The 26,809-nt window shown below is 45.5% G+C and overlaps 1 protein-coding gene across 1 annotated transcript in view; it reads right to left on the reverse strand.

Annotated features, from left to right (window-relative positions):
• Positions 1-26,809, reverse strand: part of LOC117532985 (mucin-5AC-like) — a 45,379-nt gene that overhangs the window by 9,640 nt on the left and 8,930 nt on the right. Inside the window, exons 5-13 of the mRNA XM_034196608.1 lie at positions 26,675-26,759; positions 26,489-26,595; positions 11,596-11,824; positions 8,734-8,859; positions 3,837-3,954; positions 3,427-3,565; positions 3,130-3,240; positions 2,648-2,717; positions 1,232-1,369 (exon numbers count right to left, since the gene is read on the reverse strand). Coding sequence (XP_034052499.1) covers positions 1,232-1,369; positions 2,648-2,717; positions 3,130-3,240; positions 3,427-3,565; positions 3,837-3,954; positions 8,734-8,859; positions 11,596-11,824; positions 26,489-26,595; positions 26,675-26,759 — 1,123 coding nt within the window. The remainder of the gene's footprint in view (positions 1-1,231; positions 1,370-2,647; positions 2,718-3,129; positions 3,241-3,426; positions 3,566-3,836; positions 3,955-8,733; positions 8,860-11,595; positions 11,825-26,488; positions 26,596-26,674; positions 26,760-26,809) is intronic.

Below are 26,809 nucleotides of genomic sequence, written 5' to 3' on the forward strand. Positions count from 1 at the left end.
CCGACACCTCCTCATCTCCAACGCTCCCATGTTTTATTTTGTGTTGCCATAAGTTAGTCTCTCTGCGTTTCTGCGCTGGGCTAATGCTAATGCTAATAATGCTAATGCGAGGATAATAAAATGGCGGCTTCACCAAACTTTTTGGGAGTTTTACGGGGCGTGGTTTGCAATCCGCCCAGCCAATCAGAAATATAGCTCTTTTCTCACAAGAGAGCGGTACGAAAGTCCCTGCTCTCTAGCAGCTCTCTGCTCTCTAGCAGGGACTTTCGTGGGGGTAAAAAGGTTCTCATGAACTAATTTTAGTACCTGCTCTTTTTGGTGTGAACGCGATAAAAGAGGCTAGCTTCCACGCTAGCTGCTATATGTTTTGCATTGAGGTGATACTTGAGGCTTGATGTGCTGCGGTGATATGCAAATTCCTTTTTGCATAATTTGTACACAACCGTGCTCTTATCGACGCTTCCATCCGTCCGTTTTTTAAAACAACATTTCCCACTGTTGTTCACTGTGGTTTGTTGTTGTCTGAAGTCATGAACGTTAGTTGGTGCTCCAGTATAATCGGTACGCCTGAAACTCATCCAGTGAGAAACGTTCCGCGGTGCAAAAATAAGTGCGATTAAAATGCGTTAATTTTTTTAACGCGTTAATTTTTGTGTAATTAATTAATCTTAATTAACGCGTTAAAGTCCCGGCCCTAATTATAAGGATTCACTCTGACTTTCTTTGTTATCCAGGTGATCAGCCAAGCCAGGTGGCACCTATCAATCTATATAGAGTTCAAGAATGCCTTAAGACATACCAACTTTGATGACCTCTAACTTTATTAAGGTTGAACACCTTTTTAGTTATTATTTTACTCACCCCCAAACAACTCCAAAAGACAGACAGGACTCACTCTGGATGGCATTAATTTGGCCTCCAACGAAACCGTAAGGAATCTCAGCATTATATTTGATCAGGATTTGTCCTTTAACGCCCACATAAAATGAATCTCAAGGTTCGCCTTCTTTCATCTGGGTACCCTTGCTAAAATCATCCTGCCTCAAAATGATGCAGAAAAACTATTCCCTGCATTTGTTACTTAAAGGCTGGATTATTGTAAGTCATTATTATCAGGCTGTACCAAACATGTGTTATTTGGGATATTGAGTTTACTGTTTGTAACAACAAACAGGGATCAATAGCCAGCACTATTTGAGTTCTGAAGTACAGATGACTTCAGGACACATACCACAAGTGTTGGCCTGGTAGTCGCTGGTCACTGTGAGGTGGAGCTGCATCACCGGGTGGAGCTGCACCTCCAGCAGCACCCCCACAGACGTCTGCACCAGCAGGTAGAAGGAGGACGCTCTGAAGGCCGAGATCCCAGCTGCAGGGGGGACGGGAGTTTGTTAAAAAAAATCACTTTCTGCAAGCTGTCATCCTATCCAGCTCAGAGGCAAATGGAATGACTCTGACTCTGCAGTAAAGATGTTGTTTGTATGTTGTTTGGTTGGTGGATGTGTGTAGAAGTTAAAAAGAGAAGCTCAAGTGTAGTATTACTGAGCCCATGCTGTTGATTTCCTTACCTGGAAAAAACGTATATATATACTGTATATCAGTGGTGAACCGTCAGGGCCTTCAAGGTATTCAGAGAACCAAAATCGATTTAATTATATTAAAAAATATATATAAAATGTAAATAAAATGAATAAATGAGAATGGTATCTGTGTTGTTGATCTGTAATATTACAGTGTCACGTTGATTTGTTTGTCCTTCTCGGACCATGCACTACGCATTTCAGTGGTTTTGTGTTAGAAAAGAAAGCAACCAATCAGATCTTGTTCTGGGTCTCTGGGTAGAATATCCTTCAAGGTATTCTACATCCTTGATCGAAGGCCCTGGCCGTTGCACTGAATGAGAGCGTACGTTTGGACTGACAGTTTGATCAACCAATCATATATTGATTTGTAGCCAATGGGCGTATTCTTTCAGAGTTCCCCTCGGTTCCAGGGTATTCTAGAAGGCCCGCTAGTTAACTGGCTCGAGACAGATGATAGATGAATGCGACGAAGCAATTCATGCCGTTTTATTGTTTTTAACGTTGAAATGACAAGTGCAACAGGTGGAGATGAAGTTGTTGCAGAATTGTTGTGAGTACCCTTTTCAAGACAACAATTCAGTGAAGATGGACATTATAATGCCGCGGAGGGGGGGAGCGGCAGGTCCAGTTGTGATAGACACGGTTCACCACTGCTGAATATACATATATATATATTAGGGCTGGGCAAGTGTAAGACAGATACACACTAACAATAACACACACCCCCAGGAACAAGGAGCCACAGCTTTACTGTCAGTGTGGTCGGGAAGGTTCCTAACAGATGAAATGTCAAAGAATTAGCTAACTTTCTGCCATAAGAGGAGCTATTTGAATGATTTAATGATAAGGAAAGAAGATTCAGTGTTTCCTTTGTTATCTCCGTTAGCTTAGGATTCACCGGTCCACTGTTTAATAACGGAAGGAGATGATGCTATCCTTGCAGTCTCTCCATTCAGACGTCCAGGAAGAACAACTGATTGTGACTGACAAACGCAGATCATGTAAGTTACGGTGCTACGGTGGAAGAAATGTAAGGATAAGATTAGATATGGAAAGTGTCTCACCAGCAGAGAAGGGTAACTGAGCGTAGATGCCATTCACAAACACTTTGCCACTGGGTTGGATGGTGATCACCTTCATATGAAAAGAGACCTGTTGTTATCATCTGTGTGGCGTGTGTTCATGATAAAAAAACAAGCAGCAAATCTTGTGTGCACTCCTTTACCTTGCAACAATACTTTCATAGTATTGTAATTGTATACTCAAATACATATAGGAAGCAATGGCAGGCTGGAGATAAACGATTATCCTTTCGAAAATGGTGACAAATTATTTGAAAACAAGTAAAGCAAAACTAGTGTGTGTGTGTGTGTGTGTGTGTGTGTGTGTGTGTGTGTGTGTGTGTGTGTGTGTGTGTGTGTGTGTGCGTGTGTGTGTGTGTGTGTGTGTGTGTGTGTGTGTGTGTGTGTGTGTGTGACTGTGTGTGTGTGTGTGCGTGCACACGTGCGCGTGTGTGTGTGTGCGTGCGTGTGTTTATTATACTCACGTTAGCCCCTCCAGACAAACCCAAGGTCACAGACTTAAGGCAGGTTTCACTCTCGGTCACTCCACACTGCAGCAGCTGCGCCTGCACCACAAACTGGGCTCCACTGCAGTCCTAAACACAGACACAGAACACTCTCACACTGCTGCAGTGAAACAACATGACTGCACCTAGCAGTGTATAGAACCCCAGTTGAAGAGCAACACTAATCAGAACCTTGCATGAATAGAACCCTCAGTTGCTTCAGGCTTGGGTAGCTCTGCTGTGCAAGTGTTACCATGGCATGGGTGTGTTTGGTACCTTAGCCAGGACGTAGGAACAGTCCCCATGGAAGGTGTAGGCTTTGCCATCAAAGGTGTTGATGTGAGCCCCCCCCTCCAGAAAGCAGGTTCCTGGACAGTTCTCCTCTGTACAACTCCACTGTCCACTCTCACACACACTGTCCACACACACACACACTAACTGTTAGCACACACAATTCTATTTAGCTTTTTATTGTTTCATTACTTTTGTTATGAAAGCCCTTATAAATTGATTGAGTATCAATATTTGTATTTATTTATTATATATTGATGTATTTTTGTTGAAATATTTTCCTTGAAAACAAGTTGGTTCATCTCAATAATACTCATAACAAATGTTTGCTCATAACACATTTTCCATTTGTGTGTCGTGTTCCTTTAACAACACTGAAATACTGGATGCTATACCATTTTTTGCAGTTGCTGGAGTAGGACTCCCCAGGTCGGTACGTCTGGCTGTTGTAGCTGCATGAACATTCCTTCGGCGGGACACAGCCCCGTCCATTCAGATCATCCAGCACCGTGCCTGCAGGACCGGAGAATCACTGCATTAACCCTCCTGTGGCTTACGGGTTACATCTGACCAATTCACTACTTTCATCAATCATAAATATTGTGATTTACATTTGATTTCTTCAAGGACTGATGATATCCTCCACAGTTTGAACACATAACAATGCTGATCACCACTTTCATTGAATTTTGAGTGGTTTAGTCAACTGTGGTTGCCGGTCAAATATGACGCCGTAGAAATTGAAAGGGTAACCCTAGATTACGTTTATGCATCAGATTGTACTCATCCGAAAATCTTCAACCATGTTGATTTTGGAATACTTTTTCCGTTTTTATTCATTGTATATTCTCTGCAGTTATTCATGTAAACCAGTATTAGGAGACATTGTTTACAGCCAGGGGTGTAGTGCTATTTCTATAAGTACAGGAGCGCACCTATGACTCGCACATGAATGCACGTGCACGGTTGTGGCACGACCACCAAAACAGAAACATATGGACATAGGTTACTATATCAAAAGTGTGCAAATGTATTTAGAATCCTATCCATGTGACCTTTTTTTTTAGTGGGTGGTGGACCTAACATCCTCTAGGGGGAAGATTTGTTTTTATGTTGAAGTTAAATGCATCAATCTGGTGCACTTTGAGAGCAAAAGTAGGGACTAAATCTATGGATACATCTCTCAACAACACCCATGTAAAACAGAACTGTAAACAGACTTACTTTTTCTTTATGCATATCTTACTAATCACTCCCTTTTAAAATGAATGGTATGCTCATGACACTCATTTTTAAATAATTATCATCCGATAAAACAGACCAGTCTCTGCCAGTCTTTCTTTTCTTTTTTTAATCCGATGACATTATCAGTGATTTTAAACTGATTAATTACCGAAATAACATCAACACTGTGGGCGGCGCCATTTTACCGGACGTGACGTAAACCATGCGTTTGGTTTCTAGAGATGGCAAATCCGGATCATTTTATGGACTCGGAGTCTTCTGAGTCAATCATTGAAGAGATCCGGATCATACGAGTCATTTGAGTCATTTGAGTCATATGAGTCAGCATGACCAAGACCGTAGAAATCCTACCGGTGAAACCGAAAAGTTGTTGCATTTAACCAGCATATTAAACTAACGTTACATTAACCTCCGCTACACAGTGTCTTTTGCTTTAATAAAACATGTGTGTGTGTGTGCATTTTAAAAAATAAGTGTTTTGCATTATATGTATATAGTTATTTTAATATGTTCCTGTACTTAAGCTAATTTTGCACAATTGTGTTTTCATTTAACAATAATAATAATAATAATAATAATAATTGTATAATTACATTTTATATATTCTAACTGTTTTGCAATTTTCTATCATTTGTTTCTTTTTGTGTGCCATGTTCAAAATAAACGAGTTTCCAAGTAAGATCCTTATTGGAAATGCAGATATTATTACAGGAGACTGTTGCACAACATGACCATTTTGTTAGAAGTCTACACTGAAACTTAATTTAGAGCCGGAAAAATCGCGGGATCCGTGAATCCAGGTCAATGATCGAGAGAGACCAGTAGCCTACGAGGACTCAGAGCCGTAACTTATAGCAGGCAGCAGATCCAGAGATCCAGCAGACTCGTCCCCATGCACGAATCTACAGCAGACTCAGCCCCTCCTCCGGCTCGCACGGCTCCCGCGAGTCCCACGGCTCCCGCGAGTCCCACGGCTCCCTCGACGAGTCGCAGCAGACTCAGAGATTTGCGGACTCACGGCTCACTCACGGCTCACGGCTCACTCACGGCTCACGGCTCACTCACGGCTCCCGCGAGTCCAACGACTCACGGCTCACGGGACTCTCGCGGGAGCCGGAGGAGGGGCTGCATTTGCTGTTGATTCGTGCATGGCGACGAGTCTGCTGGATCTCTGGATACAACAACGTTGTAATGTGATTGTACACGTTATAAAGAGAGTAAAGAGTGACGCAATTTATAGTTTTAATTGTTACGTCACATCAGGTGTAGGACTCAAAGGACTCGGGTTAATCGAGAGGGAGACTCGTCACGACCGGCTCATTACTAGGATCCGGGTTAATGATCCGGATGAATCATGACTCGCCCATCTCTATTGGTTTCGAGGACACGTTGATGTTCATGTTATTTACTGTAGTTACTCTCTTCAAATATGCCTCATTGTATCGCGAAACATTGCCACAATTCTGATAGGAACAATCCACGGAATGCTCGGTTCCATCTGTTGCCAAAAGGTAAGCGTAGGAAGTACGTTCGGAGGCAGTGGCTAGCGAAATGTGGCCGGCCCGAACCGAAAGATCCACAGGCGCAGGTATGCAGCGAACATTTCAAGTTTCCGGACGACTACTCTGAGAGTATGATAAAACATAACATGGGATTTATTGAACAACCATTACTTAATGGATATGCAGTACCATCGGTCTTTCTGGTGTCATCACCGACCAGGACACCAGTTCGGCCAGTTGAGAAATCGCCCTCTGCAAGTGTGAAGCGACGGAGGACCAGAAGTAGTGCTCGGAGTAAGAATAAGGTATGTTATAGAGCATTTCCATTGCAGCGGGTAGCCCCGTTTAAACGTCCTTTATCGTCCAGGCCAGGCCAGTTTTTGGTGGCCTTTTCATATAGCGTAGTACCGGCTAGTGGGTATTTTCCCCCAGTTTTTCCGGCCCCATAAAATCGTGGTTCTAGGGCCAGGGACAACGAGGCTCAGTATGCTAAACTAGAGAGGGAATCGCTAGCAAGGGTGGTACTCAGTGTTGGGACTAACGCGTTACAAGTAACGCGCTACTATAACGCCGTTATTTTTGACAGTAACTAGTACTCTAACGCATTACTTTTTAAATTCAGTAACTCAGTTACCGTTACCACATGGTGCGTTACTCCGTTACTGCGTTAGTTTTTTGATATAGTCAACAGCCAGGCGAACAGAGATGAGAACTGTACTTAAGTACAGTACTTGAGTAAATGTACTTAGATACTTCCTGTGTCACATGCGGAGACGCGCTGTGGGCGTGTTTGTGTTGTTTACTAACAAGACTATCATGGCGGCGGCGGAGCTCAAGTCTAGTTTCTCCACCTGGAGATATTCTCACTATTTCACTTTTGTCGAGCACAAAGAAAATAACGTTTTAGTTAAATGAAAGTTGTGTCTTGGCGGGTCAATGATCCTATCTACTGCCCAAACCAGTCATTCAAATCTCTTAAAACATCTGCAAAAACAACATGCTGGGACGAAGCTAGTAGCTAAGACCACAGTGACTCAGCCGACGCTACTCCACCTCCACCTAAGCAACAGCGGCTGGATTTTAACCAAGGGACTGCTAGCCAGGGAAAAGTCGATAAAGCCATTGCACGGTATGTTGTAGAACACATGCAGGCTATTGCTACAGTGGAGTCACCCGCTTTCAGGGAGCTAGTTAGCATGATAGCATGTCCGGGCGGCACACGGCATATGGGACGGAAAACTTTTTCCAACTACCTGGAGAAAGAATATACAAAAATGGAAAGCCAGCTAATATCGATGCAATCCAGATTGCATATAATGCATGTCAAGTTGATCAACAGATTGTATTATTCTCCAATGCAATAACATTACTGAAATGAAGGCTATAAGGGCATTAATGGGAGCCATTTTTTCAAGTAACGAAAACGTTACTGTTCACAGTAACGCATTACTTTTGCGTGTAAGTAACTAGTAAAGTAACTGAGTTACTTTTGACATGAAGTAACTAGTAATGGTAACTAGTTACTGGTTTTCAGTAACTAGTACAACACTGGTGGTACTACATGCATACATATCTAGTAATCAAAATCATTGTATCTACTAAGTAGTACTAAGTAGGCTCGAACCTGTAGGCTATGGCTGAATTCCCCCATCCAATCTCTTCATATTGCTCAAAACTTCTTCCTCGGCTGACGAGTCCGAACTCAAATACTCCGCCAAGTTTTCGTGTGTTTACAAAGTGAACGCATGGATGACGTCACGACCATCACGTGACTACTGAAAATGGGCAAAATGGCAGCGGCCTGACGGAATATACAGGTTTTGATAAAAAAGAGCTATAAAATCATTATTTACCAGGGAATATCGCTGATTTCTTCAGGGTATGGTTTAAACATAATGTTTCACTAAATACTGAAGTTTTGATTCATTATCTAATGAGTGGAGCATTCCTTTAAACTGTATTTTATTGTACTGTCCTATGCTATGAGTTAGAATTATTTCATACCTGTTTTTAACTTATTCTCTTATTTTTTATAACTATAATGATCATGTAAAAAGGTGTGCCTTGGAAATACTTGTTTACATCATAAATGGTGACCAAACAGTTTGAGACCCACTGAGATAACTTAGACTAAAGTGAACTATCTGAACACTGAGAGAGTCCTTCCCTCACTGAGCTGACGTTATAAGATCCTCTCAGTCTGACAGGAGAGGACTCTCCTCCGCCTTGTTGTAGAAACAACTCCTTATGTACGTTAGCATAGCTAGCTAACCAGATGCTAACAACAATCCCCCTGTGCTCCGGCAGCACTACACCCCTGGTTACAGCTTAAAAGGGTGTTGAATAAAAATGTGAAATGTGTGAAACGAACACTACAGGAGGGTTGAACGTGTGTGTGTGTGTGTGTGTGTGTGTGTGTGTGTGTGTGTGTGTGTGTGTGTGTGTGTGTGTGTGTGTGTGTGTGTGTGTGTGTGTGTGTGTGTGTGTGTGTGTGTGTGTGTGTGTGTGTGTGTGTGTGTGTGTGTGTGTGTGTGTGTGCGCGTACCTGCAGGGCAGAAGCATCCATCGAGACAGTGGTTGTCGCAGGTGTGGCTGGCCTCCGGGTTGGAGCAGGTATCAGCACAGGGACTACCACACTCCTTGTACACCATTTTGTCCGGACATGACTTCCCTGTAAATGCATTTTATTTTTAGTAACATTCACTTTTCATAACTTCTCTGCTGTAGCCTGGATCCAGACCCTCAACCGCACGCCAACACTTGTCTTCTAGAAATCAGCTTCTCCTCTCTGACCTGAATGAATGGTGAATGGTTGCTTAGGGACTTGCCTTTGTAGGCTACCTGAACATGAAATCAAAGTCAATAAATACTGTGTTTTGAGTCTGACAGCTTCAATCAACACGCCCATCATTTTAGTCCTGACATATTCACAGGCCCTGCAGATGGAGACCTTGTCTTGCTTGATTTGGTTAGAGAAACAGTTGAGTCATCAGTGCTCTGGTTGAAGGGTCTAAAGCAGGGGTGGGGAACCTCCGGCCTCTGGACTTGTATACGGGCTGCAGACCATTTGATCTGGCCCTCGAGGTAATTCATAAACACACGCAAAAAATACAAATCAACTCCAAATTTAGATTTTTTAAATCTAGACAGCATTAAAACACACCGGGCAACAAACTGTTTTTCCTGGCCACTGTCATGGTCCTTGAAACCAAAACGAGTAGAACGTGTCATCAAGTGATCAAGTCCTGTAAAAAAACTTCAAACAAACAAGACTGTCCGTAGGTCCATCTAATTTCTCTTAATTTGATTCCATGTTTCCCTCACTTGCGTCTTTTCTTCGCAAAACCACGTGAAGAGAGAGGAAGCAAGGGAGCTTTCTGATCGCTGCTGGGTCGGCTGTCAGTCGCTGCAGAGAGTTTTGATGGAGTTTGGGTTTGCAGACATGTTCGCTGATCTGCTACTAATACAAGGCAAACAGTTATCTCTGCCAGAGCAGCAGTGTGTTCCTGTTCCACACACACCTGCACATTAATAACCCTGCTCTCTGTAGTTATTCTGTGTCCTGCTGAGCTGACCTGGTATACCCGCAGAATGCCTTTAAATTATTCATTTTGAATTCATAATCTAATAATCCAGGATATGATCGTGGTATTTTCTGAACACTGACAAGGCTTCATTTTTTCAGGAAGAATTACAATAACTTGTTACAGTAGGCTGTTAAACCCAATGCTTCAAAGCAGAATGAAAATGAACATAAATAGGAATAAAATAATTATATAAAGGACGAAAGTTGTATGTGGTCGGTTTTGTTGTTCAGACGTATTATCACTTATTTTTAAATAGATGATACATGCTTTGAAAAAACACCCCCGAAAGATGTTGTAACAATTGAAATGGCCCTTGATAGGAAAAAGGTTCCCCAGCCCTGGTCTAAAGTAATCACAGAGTTGCATCCAGGTTCATGATCTCCTCTCTCAATTATATTACAATGTTTGTAGATATAGCATTAACAGTGATGAGTGGTGAGCTTTACTTTGGCAACAAGTAATGCTTTTTGTCCATCAGGGAACTCCGAAAGTCACAGAGAGTCGCAACTTCTAACGACACGCTCACCAAAGTGACTGCCAGACACCATTCTCTCACAAAGAACTCACAGTAGGTCCTCATTCTGTGTGACTGGCGAAGCCACACACAGTCTAGTGTTCGACATACTTATCTCATCTTATTCTCCTTCTTCCGCCACAAATGTTGTCATGCTACTCGTTGACACGAAACACACAAAAAACACATCAAAACGTGCGGCATGACCAGGATCACGTTGCTATGTCTTTTATGAGAGATTCGCCTAGCCGTTTTCACGCAAATCGCAGAGAACTGCGATCATTTGCCCCATAGGAATGAATGGGAAATCCATTTGAACAGAGCTCAAAAACACCCCACTTTGACCCCATACAGATTCCCCCTACTTTAACGTAGGACAACAAATACAATTTCAACGGTTCTCGAGAACCGTTTAACCCTAACCCTAATATCCAATTATTAGACTAATTGGATATTTTGATATAGCTAGTACAGTTCTCACGTAGCTTACGTTTTGTGAAAAGGTCACACTGTTTCACATTTTATAATGGGTGTGTATGGGAGAGCTGCTTAAGACTTAGAGTGGGTGACATCATGGCTAGAGGAGTTTTTTTCCAACTATTGCTCGGCTGGCCACCATTTTCACTCTTCATACATCATTTGGTGATCATATTATTGTAATCAGATCAATTTGTCACGGCCGCACAGATATGCTCATTTAATCAAACGGACACATATAACAAACACGAGAGTCATCAGGTGTTCATCTGGTATCCTAAATACTCTGGGTATATACTTAGCTGATTGGAGTTACAGTTTTTTACTTAGAAGCAATAATGGAGCACAATATTGTCTACATATTCTCTGACAGACTGTCTCTCGTTCACTGGCAGGGCGTTGCCGTGGAAACACTTTGGTCTTTGAACACACCTGTCGGTCGTTAACTAAATCCAGTGGTAATCTAAAGATGTTCAGAAACGATGCAGGAATGTGGTAAAAGAATCCGAAAATGTAATAGATAAACAGTTCAAATAGTCAGCTAAAATTAATGGATATATTTTTTGTTGTACCTTAACAATACAACTATGCTATTAGTACGTACTCAGCAGGGGTAATGTTAGCATCGGGACGTGCACCAGAGTTTCAGTCACATAGTCAACATGTCTCAATTTTCTAGTTCTACATAAAATTGAATAAATTAAACATTTGCATGATGCTGAACATATACGCTGTAGTGTATCTGCTTTTTAAAACCCTTAATTGGAAACTGAAATAAACCTCCTTCACATGGAATATTCCATTAGCAGTGTGTATTGAGTGAACTCACAGCAGAGCTCTTTGGTTCTCCAGTTTTGGGGTTGTCCACCAGCATGGCTGCACTGCCTGGATAACTCGGACACAGTGTTGCACAGACAGGCGGGGTCCAGCTGCTCACTGCCACCAGCATCACAGTGGCAGAGGTCAGCTACACAGGCAGAGGTAAAGGAGGCCACGTCCAGCAAACTGTGACAGCTGCTGAACGCCGGCCCAGTGAGGATCTGCTCACACAGAGGTCTCTGCAGACACACACACAAACAAACGCAGGACATGGTATGGTGGTCAATGTATTGTGAAGATGTTTTTAGGAAATACATTTATTTGCTTTAGTGCAGAATTAACTTTGATACCAGATTTGTAGGGTAGATATAAGGCTGGCTAGAAGAAGAAGAAGAAGAAGAAGAAGAAGAATTTTGATTTTTAAAACAAATTTTATTTGCATTTGTTTTAAACATACACCCACCCTGCAAAAGAGTCGGAACAGAACTAATACATTACACAATCAAATAAATAAACAGATTTTCATGACTACCAAATAAATATTATTTGAAAACCCCATTTGAAAAGCGTTTTACCCATTTAAAAACATCCTCTTTTACACACTTTAAAAACAAAAACTACACCTATCCTTTAAAACTTCAATATTAGAGAGTCATTCTCCCCCAGCGAGCACAGAACCTGCCCAACAGCCCACACATCCAGAAACCCCTGCAGATGATTGATCAGTGTATAGTACGCATGCTCCACCCTCAGACGCGCTGCCACCAACCCCCTCAGACAGAGCACTGCATCCGTCCATCCCACTCCAGCAAGTTGGTTCTTCCTACTTTTCCAGATTGCTAATTTTGCATTAGCAAACAAGAAATTCATCAAAAGTAGGGTTTCTTTCTTTTTCAGGATGTATTTGGGGCCATGGACAAAAAGTGGTATGGAGAAAACCTCCCCGAACCCTTCCACCCACCCCTGTAACATTTTTTTAAGACCAGCCAATCGGGGACAGGACACCACTAAATGCTCCAATGTTTCTGCCATAAAACAGAACGGACAGCCCCCCCTTGTGCCTGGGTCAAAATGAGCTCTGTATTTGTTAGTGGCTATTGCACCGTGTATAATTCTCCATTGGATGTCAGCCATCCTTTTCTCAACTGGAGATTTATACAGGATCCGCCAGCTGCCCTGAGGGGAAGAGCCCAAGCCAAACACATCCGTCCACCTCGACTCTCTGACGCCTGCGAGCGAGCTGAGGTTTAACACCTTTACACAGCTAAGGTATAGCTTCTTCCCATTGCAGGAGGTGAACTTTGCAGGTGTTAGAGTCCCCAGTGATAGCAGGAGACCATCCTCCTCTCTCCATTCCCCCACCGCAGGACCCACACTCAAGGCAGGAAAAACATAATCATGTCCCTTTCTCCACTGGTCAGCCAGATCTGCATTTAGAGAAAAAGTCCGGTGGGATGGCGACAGCGACTGCCACACCTCATCTACCAAGTTCTCCAGAACTCGGTTTGATCGAATGCCCGTCACCTCAGCCAGTTTTTCTGTGGAGACCCCCGTCAAATGGCCAAGTTTTACCACTCCCGCTTCAATGAACGCATTTTTTAGGGTGGCCGAAGAGAAAAGGGTTCCAGAAAGAAAACCAGTGTCAAACAGTAGCTCCTCAAACAGCCACATCCCAGGCCGGGGGTCAGGTGGTCTGGTAAAACTCAGAATCTTCCAGGCATTGATGACTGAGCAGTAAAAAGGTGTAAGTCCAGTTATCTTGTACGCAGGGGCCTTCAGCAGAAACAGGTGTTTATCAAAACCAAAGCCCCCTGCCCTCCAGAGCAACAGCCGGGCCATAGCCAGCCAGCCAGCAGGGAGAGGCACCATACAGCAGCCGCTGAGCTGCCTGCAGTCTAAAAGCAGCAGTCCTTGCAGTAATGTCCACGAGGCCCTGGCCCCCCTCTGCCACAGGCAGGTACAGGACCGATGCTGGCACCCAGTGATGACCCGACCAGAAGAAATCCACGAGGAGCCGCTGCAGTTGTTTCATGAGGCCCGGCGGTGGGGTTAACACCTGGAGTCTGTGCCACAGAGACGAGGCAACCAGATTGTTGGCTACAAGAACTCTTCCCCTGTAAGACAGCTGGGGTAGCAGCCATTTCCATTTGGCTAATTTTGCTTGCACCTTTCCCAGCAATCCCTCCCAGTTCTGTGCCACCATGTCCTCAGACCCCAACCAAACTCCCAGGACCTTTAAACCCTTGTTTCCCCAGCTAAGGTTACCAGGAAGACTGGGCCTATTTTCTAGACTCCACCGACCTACCAATACTGCCTCGCTCTTCTCCCAATTAACTTTGGCTGAAGCAGCCTTCCTATACAAAGCTAAACTGTCCTGTAGCTCCTGGATATCTCGCTGACCCTGGACAAAAACACTGACATCATCAGCATAAGCTGATACAACCACCGGGGGGGCCTGAGCTGACTCTGGCAGACACAGGCCCCTCTGACGGTTTCTAAGTCTGCACAAAAGCGGCTCGATGGCAATACTATACAATAGGCCTGAGATAGGGCAGCCCTGCCTGATCCCCCTTTTAACTGGTACAGGTCTGCTCAGCCCTCCCCCCACCTTCACAACACAGCATGCATCACTGTACAAACACTTCACCCAGGACAAAAAATGCTCCCCAACACCAAAAGCCTGCAATGTGGCAGCCAGAAACGTGTGATCCACACGATCAAACGCCTTCTCCTGGTCAATAGAAATAATACCAACATTTATATTATACAGTTTGCAAACATCAAAAGTGTCTCTCATCAAAAACAAATTGTCCACAATTGATCTGCCAGGGATACAATATGTCTGATCAGTACCGATAAGAAGTTCAATAAAACACTTCAGTCTGTTAGCTAAGACCTTTGACAGTATCTTATAGTCCGTACATAAGAGAGCCACAGGTCTCCAGTTCTTAAGCAGGGTTAGATCTCCTTTCTTAGGCAACAGTGAAATCACTGCACGCCTACAGGAAGCTGGAAGAGTCCCTTTCCCAAAGGACTCCATCAATACTTCTAGCAAGTCATGTCCCAGAATACTCCAGAAATGTTTAAAAAAGTCTGCAGGTAAACCAGTCTATGCCCGGAGCCTTGCCGGAGGCCATCTGTGTCACCGCAGAGGTCAATTCCACCAGCGTAATGTCAGAGCCCAGGGTGTCACTTTCAGCTGGACTCAGCTGTGGAAGACCCTGAAGAAGTTCATCAGCAGCTTCCACGTCACAACCTTCGGCTTTGAACAGGTCTGTGTAGAAGGACACTGCATGCCTCCTCATCTCAGCAGGTTCAGAGGTTACCTGTCCATCGGGGAGACGCAGACATACCATCTGCTTCCTTTGGCCCACAGACCTCTCCAGGTTGAAGAAAAAGGTGGTTGGTGCATCAATGTCTCTCATGGAAGTAAAACGGGCTCTGATCAGAGCTCCCTTGGCCTTCTCCTGAAGAAAACAGTTAAGCTGTTGTTGTTTTAGGAGGGACTGTTCTATATTTCGAGCAGACACACTCTCTAACTCTCTGATCTCCCTCTCTAACTGCTCTATAGCTCTCCTAATGTTTGCAGTGGAGTAGGCTGTATACTGTTGGCAGAACACTCTAATCTGAGCCTTTCCTACCTCCCACCACTGACTCAGGGAGGGAAAAGACTCTTTCTTTGATTTCCAGTTGATCCAAAATCATTTAAAATTCTCACAAAAAGTCAAATCTTGTAAAATGTTAACATTAAACTGCCAGAACGATCTAGGTTTCTCTGTGTTGGATAAAACCAAATCTAAAGAAACTAGCTGATGGTCTGTAAAACCAACAGGTTGGATGTGACAGTTCACTGCACGAGTAATAGAAGAAGCAGACATGTAAAATCTGTCTAGCCTGGCTGCACTGACGCCCCCATCTAGCATTCTCATCCAGGTGTATTGTTTAACAGAGGGGTGTTTCATCCTCCACACATCCACTAAGTCAGCCTCTCTTATCACCTGTGACAGTAAAAGGGACGACTGAGGATGCGGCTCCCGTCCTATTCTGTCTAAAGTGACATTAGTGCAAGCGTTCCAGTCCCCCCCCAGTATAACACACTCCCCCTGTACACTAGTGTCTAGCTCGTCTTTTAATAACTGAAACACAGATACACGTGCAGGGCCCTGATTGGGTGCATAAACATTAATAAAAGTGAAAAAGAACTCTAACAGTTCCACTTTCACCATCAAGGCTCTACCTGCCACTATCTCTGTGCTGGATCACATCTTAACATTTAGAGAGGGGGAGAAAAAAACAGCTACTCCAGCACTAAGGTTTGAGCCATGACTGAGTACATACTGACCCCCCCACCACATTCCCCAGTCCGTCTCATTCAGGCTATCACTGTGTGTTTCCTGCAGAAATATCACATCTAATTTTTTCTGATTAAAGACCTCCAACACTAAAGCTCTTTTCTGTGCACTTCTACCCCCGTTAATGTTTAAAGAAGCAACCCTTAAAGCCTGCATTAGAGGAAGGAGATAGAGAAAAACAACAGACAGGTACACACAGCAGAGAGGAGACACCCAGTGTTGCATGATCATTTTGAAACTATTTAGACCTTTTCAGTTTCCCCCCTTTTTTGCTTCCTTTCGTAACTTTTTTCATATTAGTACATGCTTCCTGAGACGATAGCGTCTCTTTTCTTCCAGCAGGTCTAACCCTACAACTTTCTGAAGAGTGCTCACTGTATGAAGAAACTTGTTAGTGTCAGGGGAAAAGTCTCTCACTTCCACTGCCTTGCCAAAGGACTCATCTAAAAAGACATTAATCTCTTCCAAAGAATATATCTCTGCGTTCTGAGAGAGACTATCTGCAACTGAAACACAGTCAGAATCCCCCTCACCGTCTGTGTCCATCTCTGTCACCTCATTATTGTCTGCAGCCTGTTGAAGCTCTTTTTGCCTCCCAGAACCAGACGGCAGCTCCTGCTGTGTGCCAACAGCCTCCACCTGTCCCACAGCACCAGTCCTGCTACATCATCTCCCACCCGTTTACCTGTTTCCACATTTTTTTCTCTCACACTCACCACACTCTCTACAATCCCTGTTTCATCTCTCACGATATTCATCCCTACTTCATCCGCAGCCCCTGGGGCCCCGGCGGGTGCAACAGCAGCCCCCGCGACACCGGCCTCCGCGGCCGCCGACCTAGCGGCCCCGGGCTCGGCGGCCCCGGGCTCGGCGGCCCCGGGCTCGGCTGCCCCGGGCTCGGCTTCCCCGGGCTCGGCTGCCCCGGCGGAGCGGCGTGCCGTCTCTGTGGACATGCAACACGTTTGTGACCCGACTCTCCGCACACAAAACACTTTACGTTCCCTGAGCTCGCATAAACCATATAAAAACCCTCTTCGTGCCTCACCCGGAAAGACACATCTAGTGTCTGAGTGGGACAATTCAGAAACATGAACACCTGTCTCCGCAGAGATTGGATATGTTTTAGCTTTTCATCCTTACACCCCAGAGCAACAGTGCGGAGAGTACTGGCAAACTTACCGAAACGCTTCAGCTCCCGTTCCAGCGCCTCATTCGGAATGAATGGAGGAACGCCAGACACAGTGATCCGCGTGGACGGTGTCGCCAACGGCGACACTTGAATATATTCCTCGTTTACCATTAATCCGCTCTCAATAAGTTCCGTCACATATTTCTGGTCTTTCAAAAAGACCACGACCGCTTTGATCATGCGGGAAGCATAGGAGATGTTTACATGACCGACCTGCTCCCCCACAGCCAGCAGCACCTGCTCCACTGTGCTTGCGGCCTGAGCCACCAAACGCACTCCGTGTCTCAGAGACACCGGCGGCGCCCCGAAGGACGCCATCCCCGCCACGAGGCACGGAAAAACACTCACGAAAAAGTATTAACCGTACTTTCAAAGAGTACAAATATCCCCACGTAAGATCATACAGTTAAAGAAACGATTGAAACAGAAACAAACGAAATAAAAGTGAAAATCCCTCTTCCCTCTTCAAAAACACACCTCCACCACAGAAGAAGAAGAAGAAGAAGAAGAAGAAGAAGAAGAAGAAGAAGAAGAAGAAGATTTTTAAAACAAATTTTATTTGCATTTGTTTTAAACATACACCCACCCTGCAAAAGAGTCGGAACAGAACTAATACATTACACAATCAAATAAATAAATAAACAGATTTTCATGACAACCAAATAAATATTATTTGAAAACCCCATTTGAAAATGTTTTACCCATTTAAAAACATCCTCTTTTACACACTTTAAAAACAAAAACTACACCTATCCTTTAAAACTTCAATATTAGAGAGTCATTCTCCCCCAGCGAGCACAGAACCTGCCCAACAGCCCACACATCCAGAAACCCCTGCAGATGATTGATCAGTGTATAGTACGCATGCTCCACCCTCAGACGCGCTGCCACCAACCCCCTCAGACAGAGCACTGCATCCGTCCATCCCACTCCAGCAAGTTGGTTCTTCCTACTTTTCCAGATTGCTAATTTTGCATTAGCAAACAAGAAATTCATCAAAAGTAGGGTTTCTTTCTTTTTCAGGATGTATTTGGGGCCATGGACAAAAAGTGGTATGGAGAAAACCTCCCCGAACCCTTCCACCCACCCCTGTAACATTTTTTTAAGACCAGCCAATCGGGGACAGGACACCACTAAATGCTCCAATGTTTCTGCCATAAAACAGAACGGACAGCCCCCCCTTGTGCCTGGGTCAAAATGAGCTCTGTATTTGTTAGTGGCTATTGCACCGTGTATAATTCTCCATTGGATGTCAGCCATCCTTTTCTCAACTGGAGATTTATACAGGATCCGCCAGCTGCCCTGAGGGGAAGAGCCCAAGCCAAACACATCCGTCCACCTCGACTCTCTGACGCCTGCGAGCGAGCTGAGGTTTAACACCTTTACACAGCTAAGGTATAGCTTCTTCCCATTGCAGGAGGTGAACTTTGCAGGTGTTAGAGTCCCCAGTGATAGCAGGAGACCATCCTCCTCTCTCCATTCCCCCACCGCAGGACCCACACTCAAGGCAGGAAAAACATAATCATGTCCCTTTCTCCACTGGTCAGCCAGATCTGCATTTAGAAAAAAAGTCCGGTGGGATGGCGACAGCGACTGCCACACCTCATCTACCAAGTTCTCCAGAACTCGGTTTGATCGAATGCCCGTCACCTCAGCCAGTTTTTCTGTGGAGACCCCCGTCAAATGGCCAAGTTTTACCACTCCCGCTTCAATGAACGCATTTTTTAGGGTGGCCGAAGAGAAAAGGGTTCCAGAAAGAAAACCAGTGTCAAACAGTAGCTCCTCAAACAGCCACATCCCAGGCCGGGGGTCAGGTGGTCTGGTAAAACTCAGAATCTTCCAGGCATTGATGACTGAGCAGTAAAAAGGTGTAAGTCCAGTTATCTTGTACGCAGGGGCCTTCAGCAGAAACAGGTGTTTATCAAAACCAAAGCCCCCTGCCCTCCAGAGCAACAGCCGGGCCATAGCCAGCCAGCAGGGAGAGGCACCATACAGCAGCCGCTGAGCTGCCTGCAGTCTAAAAGCAGCAGTCCTTGCAGTAATGTCCACGAGGCCCTGGCCCCCCTCTGCCACAGGCAGGTACAGGACCGATGCTGGCACCCAGTGATGACCCGACCAGAAGAAATCCACGAGGAGCCGCTGCAGTTGTTTCATGAGGCCCGGCGGTGGGGTTAACACCTGGAGTCTGTGCCACAGAGACGAGGCAACCAGATTGTTGGCTACAAGAACTCTTCCCCTGTAAGACAGCTGGGGTAGCAGCCATTTCCATTTGGCTAATTTTGCTTGCACCTTTCCCAGCAATCCCTCCCAGTTCTGTGCCACCATGTCCTCAGACCCCAACCAAACTCCCAGGACCTTTAAACCCTTGTTTCCCCAGCTAAGGTTACCAGGAAGACTGGGCCTATTTTCTAGACTCCACCGACCTACCAATACTGCCTCGCTCTTCTCCCAATTAACTTTGGCTGAAGCAGCCTTCCTATACAAAGCTAAACTGTCCTGTAGCTCCTGGATATCTCGCTGACCCTGGACAAAAACACTGACATCATCAGCATAAGCTGATACAACCACCGGGGGGGCCTGAGCTGACTCTGGCAGACACAGGCCCCTCTGACGGTTTCTAAGTCTGCACAAAAGCGGCTCGATGGCAATACTATACAATAGGCCTGAGATAGGGCAGCCCTGCCTGATCCCCCTTTTAACTGGTACAGGTCTGCTCAGCCCTCCCCCCACCTTCACAACACAGCATGCATCACTGTACAAACACTTCACCCAGGACAAAAAATGCTCCCCAACACCAAAAGCCTGCAATGTGGCAGCCAGAAACGTGTGATCCACACGATCAAACGCCTTCTCCTGGTCAATAGAAATAATACCAACATTTATATTATACAGTTTGCAAACATCAAAAGTGTCTCTCATCAAAAACAAATTGTCCACAATTGATCTGCCAGGGATACAATATGTCTGATCAGTACCGATAAGAAGTTCAATAAAACACTTCAGTCTGTTAGCTAAGACCTTTGACAGTATCTTATAGTCCGTACATAAGAGAGCCACAGGTCTCCAGTTCTTAAGCAGGGTTAGATCTCCTTTCTTAGGCAACAGTGAAATCACTGCACGCCTACAGGAAGCTGGAAGAGTCCCTTTCCCAAAGGACTCCATCAATACTTCTAGCAAGTCATGTCCCAGAATACTCCAGAAATGTTTAAAAAAGTCTGCAGGTAAACCGTCTATGCCCGGAGCCTTGCCGGAGGCCATCTGTGTCACCGCAGAGGTCAATTCCTCCAGCGTAATGTCAGAGCCCAGGGTGTCACTTTCAGCTGGACTCAGCTGTGGAAGACCCTGAAGAAGTTCATCAGCAGCTTCCACGTCACAACCTTCGGCTTTGAACAGGTCTGTGTAGAAGGACACTGCATGCCTCCTCATCTCAGCAGGTTCAGAGGTTACCTGTCCATCGGGGAGACGCAGACATACCATCTGCTTCCTTTGGCCCACAGACCTCTCCAGGTTGAAGAAAAAGGTGGTTGGTGCATCAATGTCTCTCATGGAAGTAAAACGGGCTCTGATCAGAGCTCCCTTGGCCTTCTCCTGAAGAAAACAGTTAAGCTGTTGTTGTTTTAGGAGGGACTGTTCTATATTTCGAGCAGACACACTCTCTAACTCTCTGATCTCCCTCTCTAACTGCTCTATAGCTCTCCTAATGTTTGCAGTGGAGTAGGCTGTATACTGTTGGCAGAACACTCTAATCTGAGCCTTTCCTACCTCCCACCACTGACTCAGGGAGGGAAAAGACTCTTTCTTTGATTTCCAGTTGATCCAAAATCATTTAAAATTCTCACAAAAAGTCAAATCTTGTAAAATGTTAACATTAAACTGCCAGAACGATCTAGGTTTCTCTGTGTTGGATAAAACCAAATCTAAAGAAACTAGCTGATGGTCTGTAAAACCAACAGGTTGGATGTGACAGTTCACTGTACGAGTAATAGAAGAAGCAGACATGTAAAATCTGTCTAGCCTGGCTGCACTGACGCCCCCATCTAGCATTCTCATCCAGGTGTATTGTTTAACAGAGGGGTGTTTCATCCTCCACACATCCACTAAGTCAGCCTCTCTTATCACCTGTGACAGTAAAAGGGACGACTGAGGATGCGGCTCCCGTCCTATTCTGTCTAAAGTGACATTAGTGCAAGCGTTCCAGTCCCCCCCCAGTATAACACACTCCCCCTGTACACTAGTGTCTAGCTCGTCTTTTAATAACTGAAACACAGATACACGTGCAGGGCCCTGATTGGGTGCATAAACATTAATAAAAGTGAAAAAGAACTCTAACAGTTCCACTTTCACCATCAAGGCTCTACCTGCCACTATCTCTGTGCTGGATCACATCTTAACATTTAGAGAGGGGGAGAAAAAAACAGCTACTCCAGCACTAAGGTTTGAGCCATGACTGAGTACATACTGACCCCCCCACCACATTCCCCAGTCCGTCTCATTCAGGCTATCACTGTGTGTTTCCTGCAGAAATATCACATCTAATTTTTTCTGATTAAAGACCTCCAACACTAAAGCTCTTTTCTGTGCACTTCTACCCCCGTTAATGTTTAAAGAAGCAACCCTTAAAGCCTGCATTAGAGGAAGGAGATAGAGAAAAACAACAGACAGGTACACACAGCAGAGAGGAGACACCCAGTGTTGCATGATCATTTTGAAACTATTTAGACCTTTTCAGTTTCCCCCCTTTTTTGCTTCCTTTCGTAACTTTTTTCATATTAGTACATGCTTCCTGAGACGATAGCGTCTCTTTTCTTCCAGCAGGTCTAACCCTACAACTTTCTGAAGAGTGCTCACTGTATGAAGAAACTTGTTAGTGTCAGGGGAAAAGTCTCTCACTTCCACTGCCTTGCCAAAGGACTCATCTAAAAAGACATTAATCTCTTCCAAAGAATATATCTCTGCGTTCTGAGAGAGACTATCTGCAACTGAAACACAGTCAGAATCCCCCTCACCGTCTGTGTCCATCTCTGTCACCTCATTATTGTCTGCAGCCTGTTGAAGCTCTTTTTGCCTCCCAGAACCAGACGGCAGCTCCTGCTGTGTGCCAACAGCCTCCACCTGTCCCACAGCACCAGTCCTGCTACATCATCTCCCACCCGTTTACCTGTTTCCACATTTTTTTCTCTCACACTCACCACACTCTCTACAATCCCTGTTTCATCTCTCACGATATTCATCCCTACTTCATCCGCAGCCCCTGGGGCCCCGGCGGGTGCAACAGCAGCCCCCGCGACACCGGCCTCCGCGGCCGCCGACCTAGCGGCCCCGGGCTCGGCGGCCCCGGGCTCGGCGGCCCCGGGCTCGGCGGCCCCGGGCTCGGCGGCCCCGGGCTCGGCGGCCCCGGGCTCGGCGGCCCCGGGCTCGGCGGCCCCGGGCTCGGCTGCCCCGGGCTCGGCTGCCCCGGCGGAGTGGCGTGCCGTCTCTGTGGACATGCAACACGTTTGTGACCCGACTCTCCGCACACAAAACACTTTACGTTCCCTGAGCTCGCATAAACCATATAAAAAACCCTCTTCGTGCCTCACCCGGAAAGACACATCTAGTGTCTGAGTGGGACAATTCAGAAACATGAACACCTGTCTCCGCAGAGATTGGATATGTTTTAGCTTTTCATCCTTACACCCCAGAGCAACAGTGCGGAGAGTACTGGCAAACTTACCGAAACGCTTCAGCTCCCGTTCCAGCGCCTCATTCGGAATGAATGGAGGAACGCCAGACACAGTGATCCGCGTGGACGGTGTCGCCAACGGCGACACTTGAATATATTCCTCGTTTACCATTAATCCGCTCTCAATAAGTTCCGTCACATATTTCTGGTCTTTCAAAAAGACCACGACCGCTTTGATCATGCGGGAAGCATAGGAGATGTTTACATGACCGACCTGCTCCCCCACAGCCAGCAGCACCTGCTCCACTGTGCTTGCGGCCTGAGCCACCAAACGCACTCCGTGTCTCAGAGACACCGGCGGCGCCCCGAAGGACGCCATCCCCGCCACGAGGCACGGAAAAACACTCACGAAAAAGTATTAACCGTACTTTCAAAGAGTACAAATATCCCCACGTAAGATCATACAGTTAAAGAAACGATTGAAACAGAAACAAACGAAATAAAAGTGAAAATCCCTCTTCCCTCTTCAAAAACACACCTCCACCACAGAAGAAGAAGAAGAAGAAGAAGAAGATTTTTAAAACAAATTTTATTTGCATTTGTTTTAAACATACACCCACCCTGCAAAAGAGTCGGAACAGAACTAATACATTACACAATCAAATAAATAAATAAACAGATTTTCATGACAACCAAATAAATATTATTTGAAAACCCCATTTGAAAATGTTTTACCCATTTAAAAACATCCTCTTTTACACACTTTAAAAACAAAAACTACACCTATCCTTTAAAACTTCAATATTAGAGAGTCATTCTCCCCCAGCGAGCACAGAACCTGCCCAACAGCCCACACATCCAGAAACCCCTGCAGATGATTGATCAGTGTATAGTACGCATGCTCCACCCTCAGACGCGCTGCCACCAACCCCCTCAGACAGAGCACTGCATCCGCCCATCCCACTCCAGCAAGTTGGTTCTTCCTACTTTTCCAGATTGCTAATTTTGCATTAGCAAACAAGAAATTCATCAAAAGTAGGGTTTCTTTCTTTTTCAGGATGTATTTGGGGCCATGGACAAAAAGTGGTATGGAGAAAACCTCCCCGAACCCTTCCACTCACCCCTGTAACATTTTTTTAAGACCAGCCAATCGGGGACAGGACACCACTAAATGCTCCAATGTTTCTGCCATAAAACAGAACGGACAGCCCCCCCTTGTGCCTGGGTCAAAATGAGCTCTGTATTTGTTAGTGGCTATTGCACCGTGTATAATTCTCCATTGGATGTCAGCCATCCTTTTCTCAACTGGAGATTTATACAGGATCCGCCAGCTGCCCTGAGGGGAAGAGCCCAAGCCAAACACATCCGTCCACCTCGACTCTCTGACGCCTGCGAGCGAGCTGAGGTTTAACACCTTTACACAGCTAAGGTATAGCTTCTTCCCATTGCAGGAGGTGAACTTTGCAGGTGTTAGAGTCCCCAGTGATAGCAGGAGACCATCCTCCTCTCTCCATTCCCCCACCGCAGGACCCACACTCAAGGCAGGAAAAACATAATCATGTCCCTTTCTCCACTGGTCAGCCAGATCTGCATTTAGAGAAAAAGTCCGGTGGGATGGCGACAGCGACTGCCACACCTCATCTACCAAGTTCTCCAGAACTCGGTTTGATCGAATGCCCGTCACCTCAGCCAGTTTTTCTGTGGAGACCCCCGTCAAATGGCCAAGTTTTACCACTCCCGCTTCAATGAACGCATTTTTTAGGGTGGCCGAAGAGAAAAGGGTTCCAGAAAGAAAACCAGTGTCAAACAGTAGCTCCTCAAACAGCCACATCCCAGGCCGGGGGTCAGGTGGTCTGGTAAAACTCAGAATCTTCCAGGCATTGATGACTGAGCAGTAAAAAGGTGTAAGTCCAGTTATCTTGTACGCAGGGGCCTTCAGCAGAAACAGGTGTTTATCAAAACCAAAGCCCCCTGCCCTCCAGAGCAACAGCCGGGCCATAGCCAGCCAGCCAGCAGGGAGAGGCACCATACAGCAGCCGCTGAGCTGCCTGCAGTCTAAAAGCAGCAGTCCTTGCAGTAATGTCCACGAGGCCCTGGCCCCCCTCTGCCACAGGCAGGTACAGGACCGATGCTGGCACCCAGTGATGACCCGACCAGAAGAAATCCACGAGGAGCCGCTGCAGTTGTTTCATGAGGCCCGGCGGTGGGGTTAACACCTGGAGTCTGTGCCACAGAGACGAGGCAACCAGATTGTTGGCTACAAGAACTCTTCCCCTGTAAGACAGCTGGGGTAGCAGCCATTTCCATTTGGCTAATTTTGCTTGCACCTTTCCCAGCAATCCCTCCCAGTTCTGTGCCACCATGTCCTCAGACCCCAACCAAACTCCCAGGACCTTTAAACCCTTGTTTCCCCAGCTAAGGTTACCAGGAAGACTGGGCCTATTTTCTAGACTCCACCGACCTACCAATACTGCCTCGCTCTTCTCCCAATTAACTTTGGCTGAAGCAGCCTTCCTATACAAAGCTAAACTGTCCTGTAGCTCCTGGATATCTCGCTGACCCTGGACAAAAACACTGACATCATCAGCATAAGCTGATACAACCACCGGGGGGGCCTGAGCTGACTCTGGCAGACACAGGCCCCTCTGACGGTTTCTAAGTCTGCACAAAAGCGGCTCGATGGCAATACTATACAATAGGCCTGAGATAGGGCAGCCCTGCCTGATCCCCCTTTTAACTGGTACAGGTCTGCTCAGCCCTCCCCCCACCTTCACAACACAACATGCATCACTGTACAAACACTTCACCCAGGACAAAAAATGCTCCCCAACACCAAAAGCCTGCAATGTGGCAGCCAGAAACGTGTGATCCACACGATCAAACGCCTTCTCCTGGTCAATAGAAATAATACCAACATTTATATTATACAGTTTGCAAACATCAAAAGTGTCTCTCATCAAAAACAAATTGTCCACAATTGATCTGCCAGGGATACAATATGTCTGATCAGTACCGATAAGAAGTTCAATAAAACACTTCAGTCTGTTAGCTAAGACCTTTGACAGTATCTTATAGTCCGTACATAAGAGAGCCACAGGTCTCCAGTTCTTAAGCAGGGTTAGATCTCCTTTCTTAGGCAACAGTGAAATCACTGCACGCCTACAGGAAGCTGGAAGAGTCCCTTTCCCAAAGGACTCCATCAATACTTCTAGCAAGTCATGTCCCAGAATACTCCAGAAATGTTTAAAAAAGTCTGCAGGTAAACCGTCTAAAACGCACTCCGTGTCTCAGAGACACCGGCGGCGCCCCGAAGGACGCCATCCCCGCCACGAGGCACGGAAAAACACTCATGAAAAAGTATTAAGCGTACTTGCAAAGAGTACAAATATCCCCACGTAAGATCATACAGTTAAAGAAACGATTTAAACAGAAACAAACGAAATAAAAGTGAAAATCCCTCTTCCCTCTTCAAAAACACACCTCCACCACAGAAGAAGAAGAAGAAGAAGAAGAAGAAGAAGAAGAAGAAGAAGAAGAAGAAGAAGAAGAAGAAGAAGAAGAAGAAGAAGAAGAAGAAGAAGAAGAAGAAGAAGAAGAAGAAGAAGAAGAAGAAGAAGAAGAAGAAGAAGAAGAAGAAGAAGAAGAAGAAGAAGAAGAAGAAGAAGAATATTATTATTTCCATAGAGTGGGTGGAGCTCACCATGTAGTTGCAGCTTTGTGTTGATTCCAGTGTGTAGTCAGAGCAGCTTTCAGTTGGACCATTCATTTTCCAGAAGTTAGAAAAATCCACTGGGGATATTTTCACGCCTGTGTTACATCAAAGAAACATCTTAGTTTTCTGGCCTAACCTACACTGATGGAGTTGTTTATGTGGCTTAAAGTGTACCATGGCTGAAGAACTCATTGTAGACTCCATTAAAGTCTCCACAAAGACCACACGTTTGGTTCTTGTACTTTGGGTCTAATTCCACCTGTGAGAACAAAACCATCGCATTAAGGGACAGCTAGAACCTGCAGATGA

The sequence above is a fragment of the Gymnodraco acuticeps genome, unplaced genomic scaffold (genome assembly GCF_902827175.1).
Source record: "Gymnodraco acuticeps unplaced genomic scaffold, fGymAcu1.1, whole genome shotgun sequence".
Taxonomy (NCBI): domain Eukaryota; kingdom Metazoa; phylum Chordata; class Actinopteri; order Perciformes; family Bathydraconidae; genus Gymnodraco; species Gymnodraco acuticeps.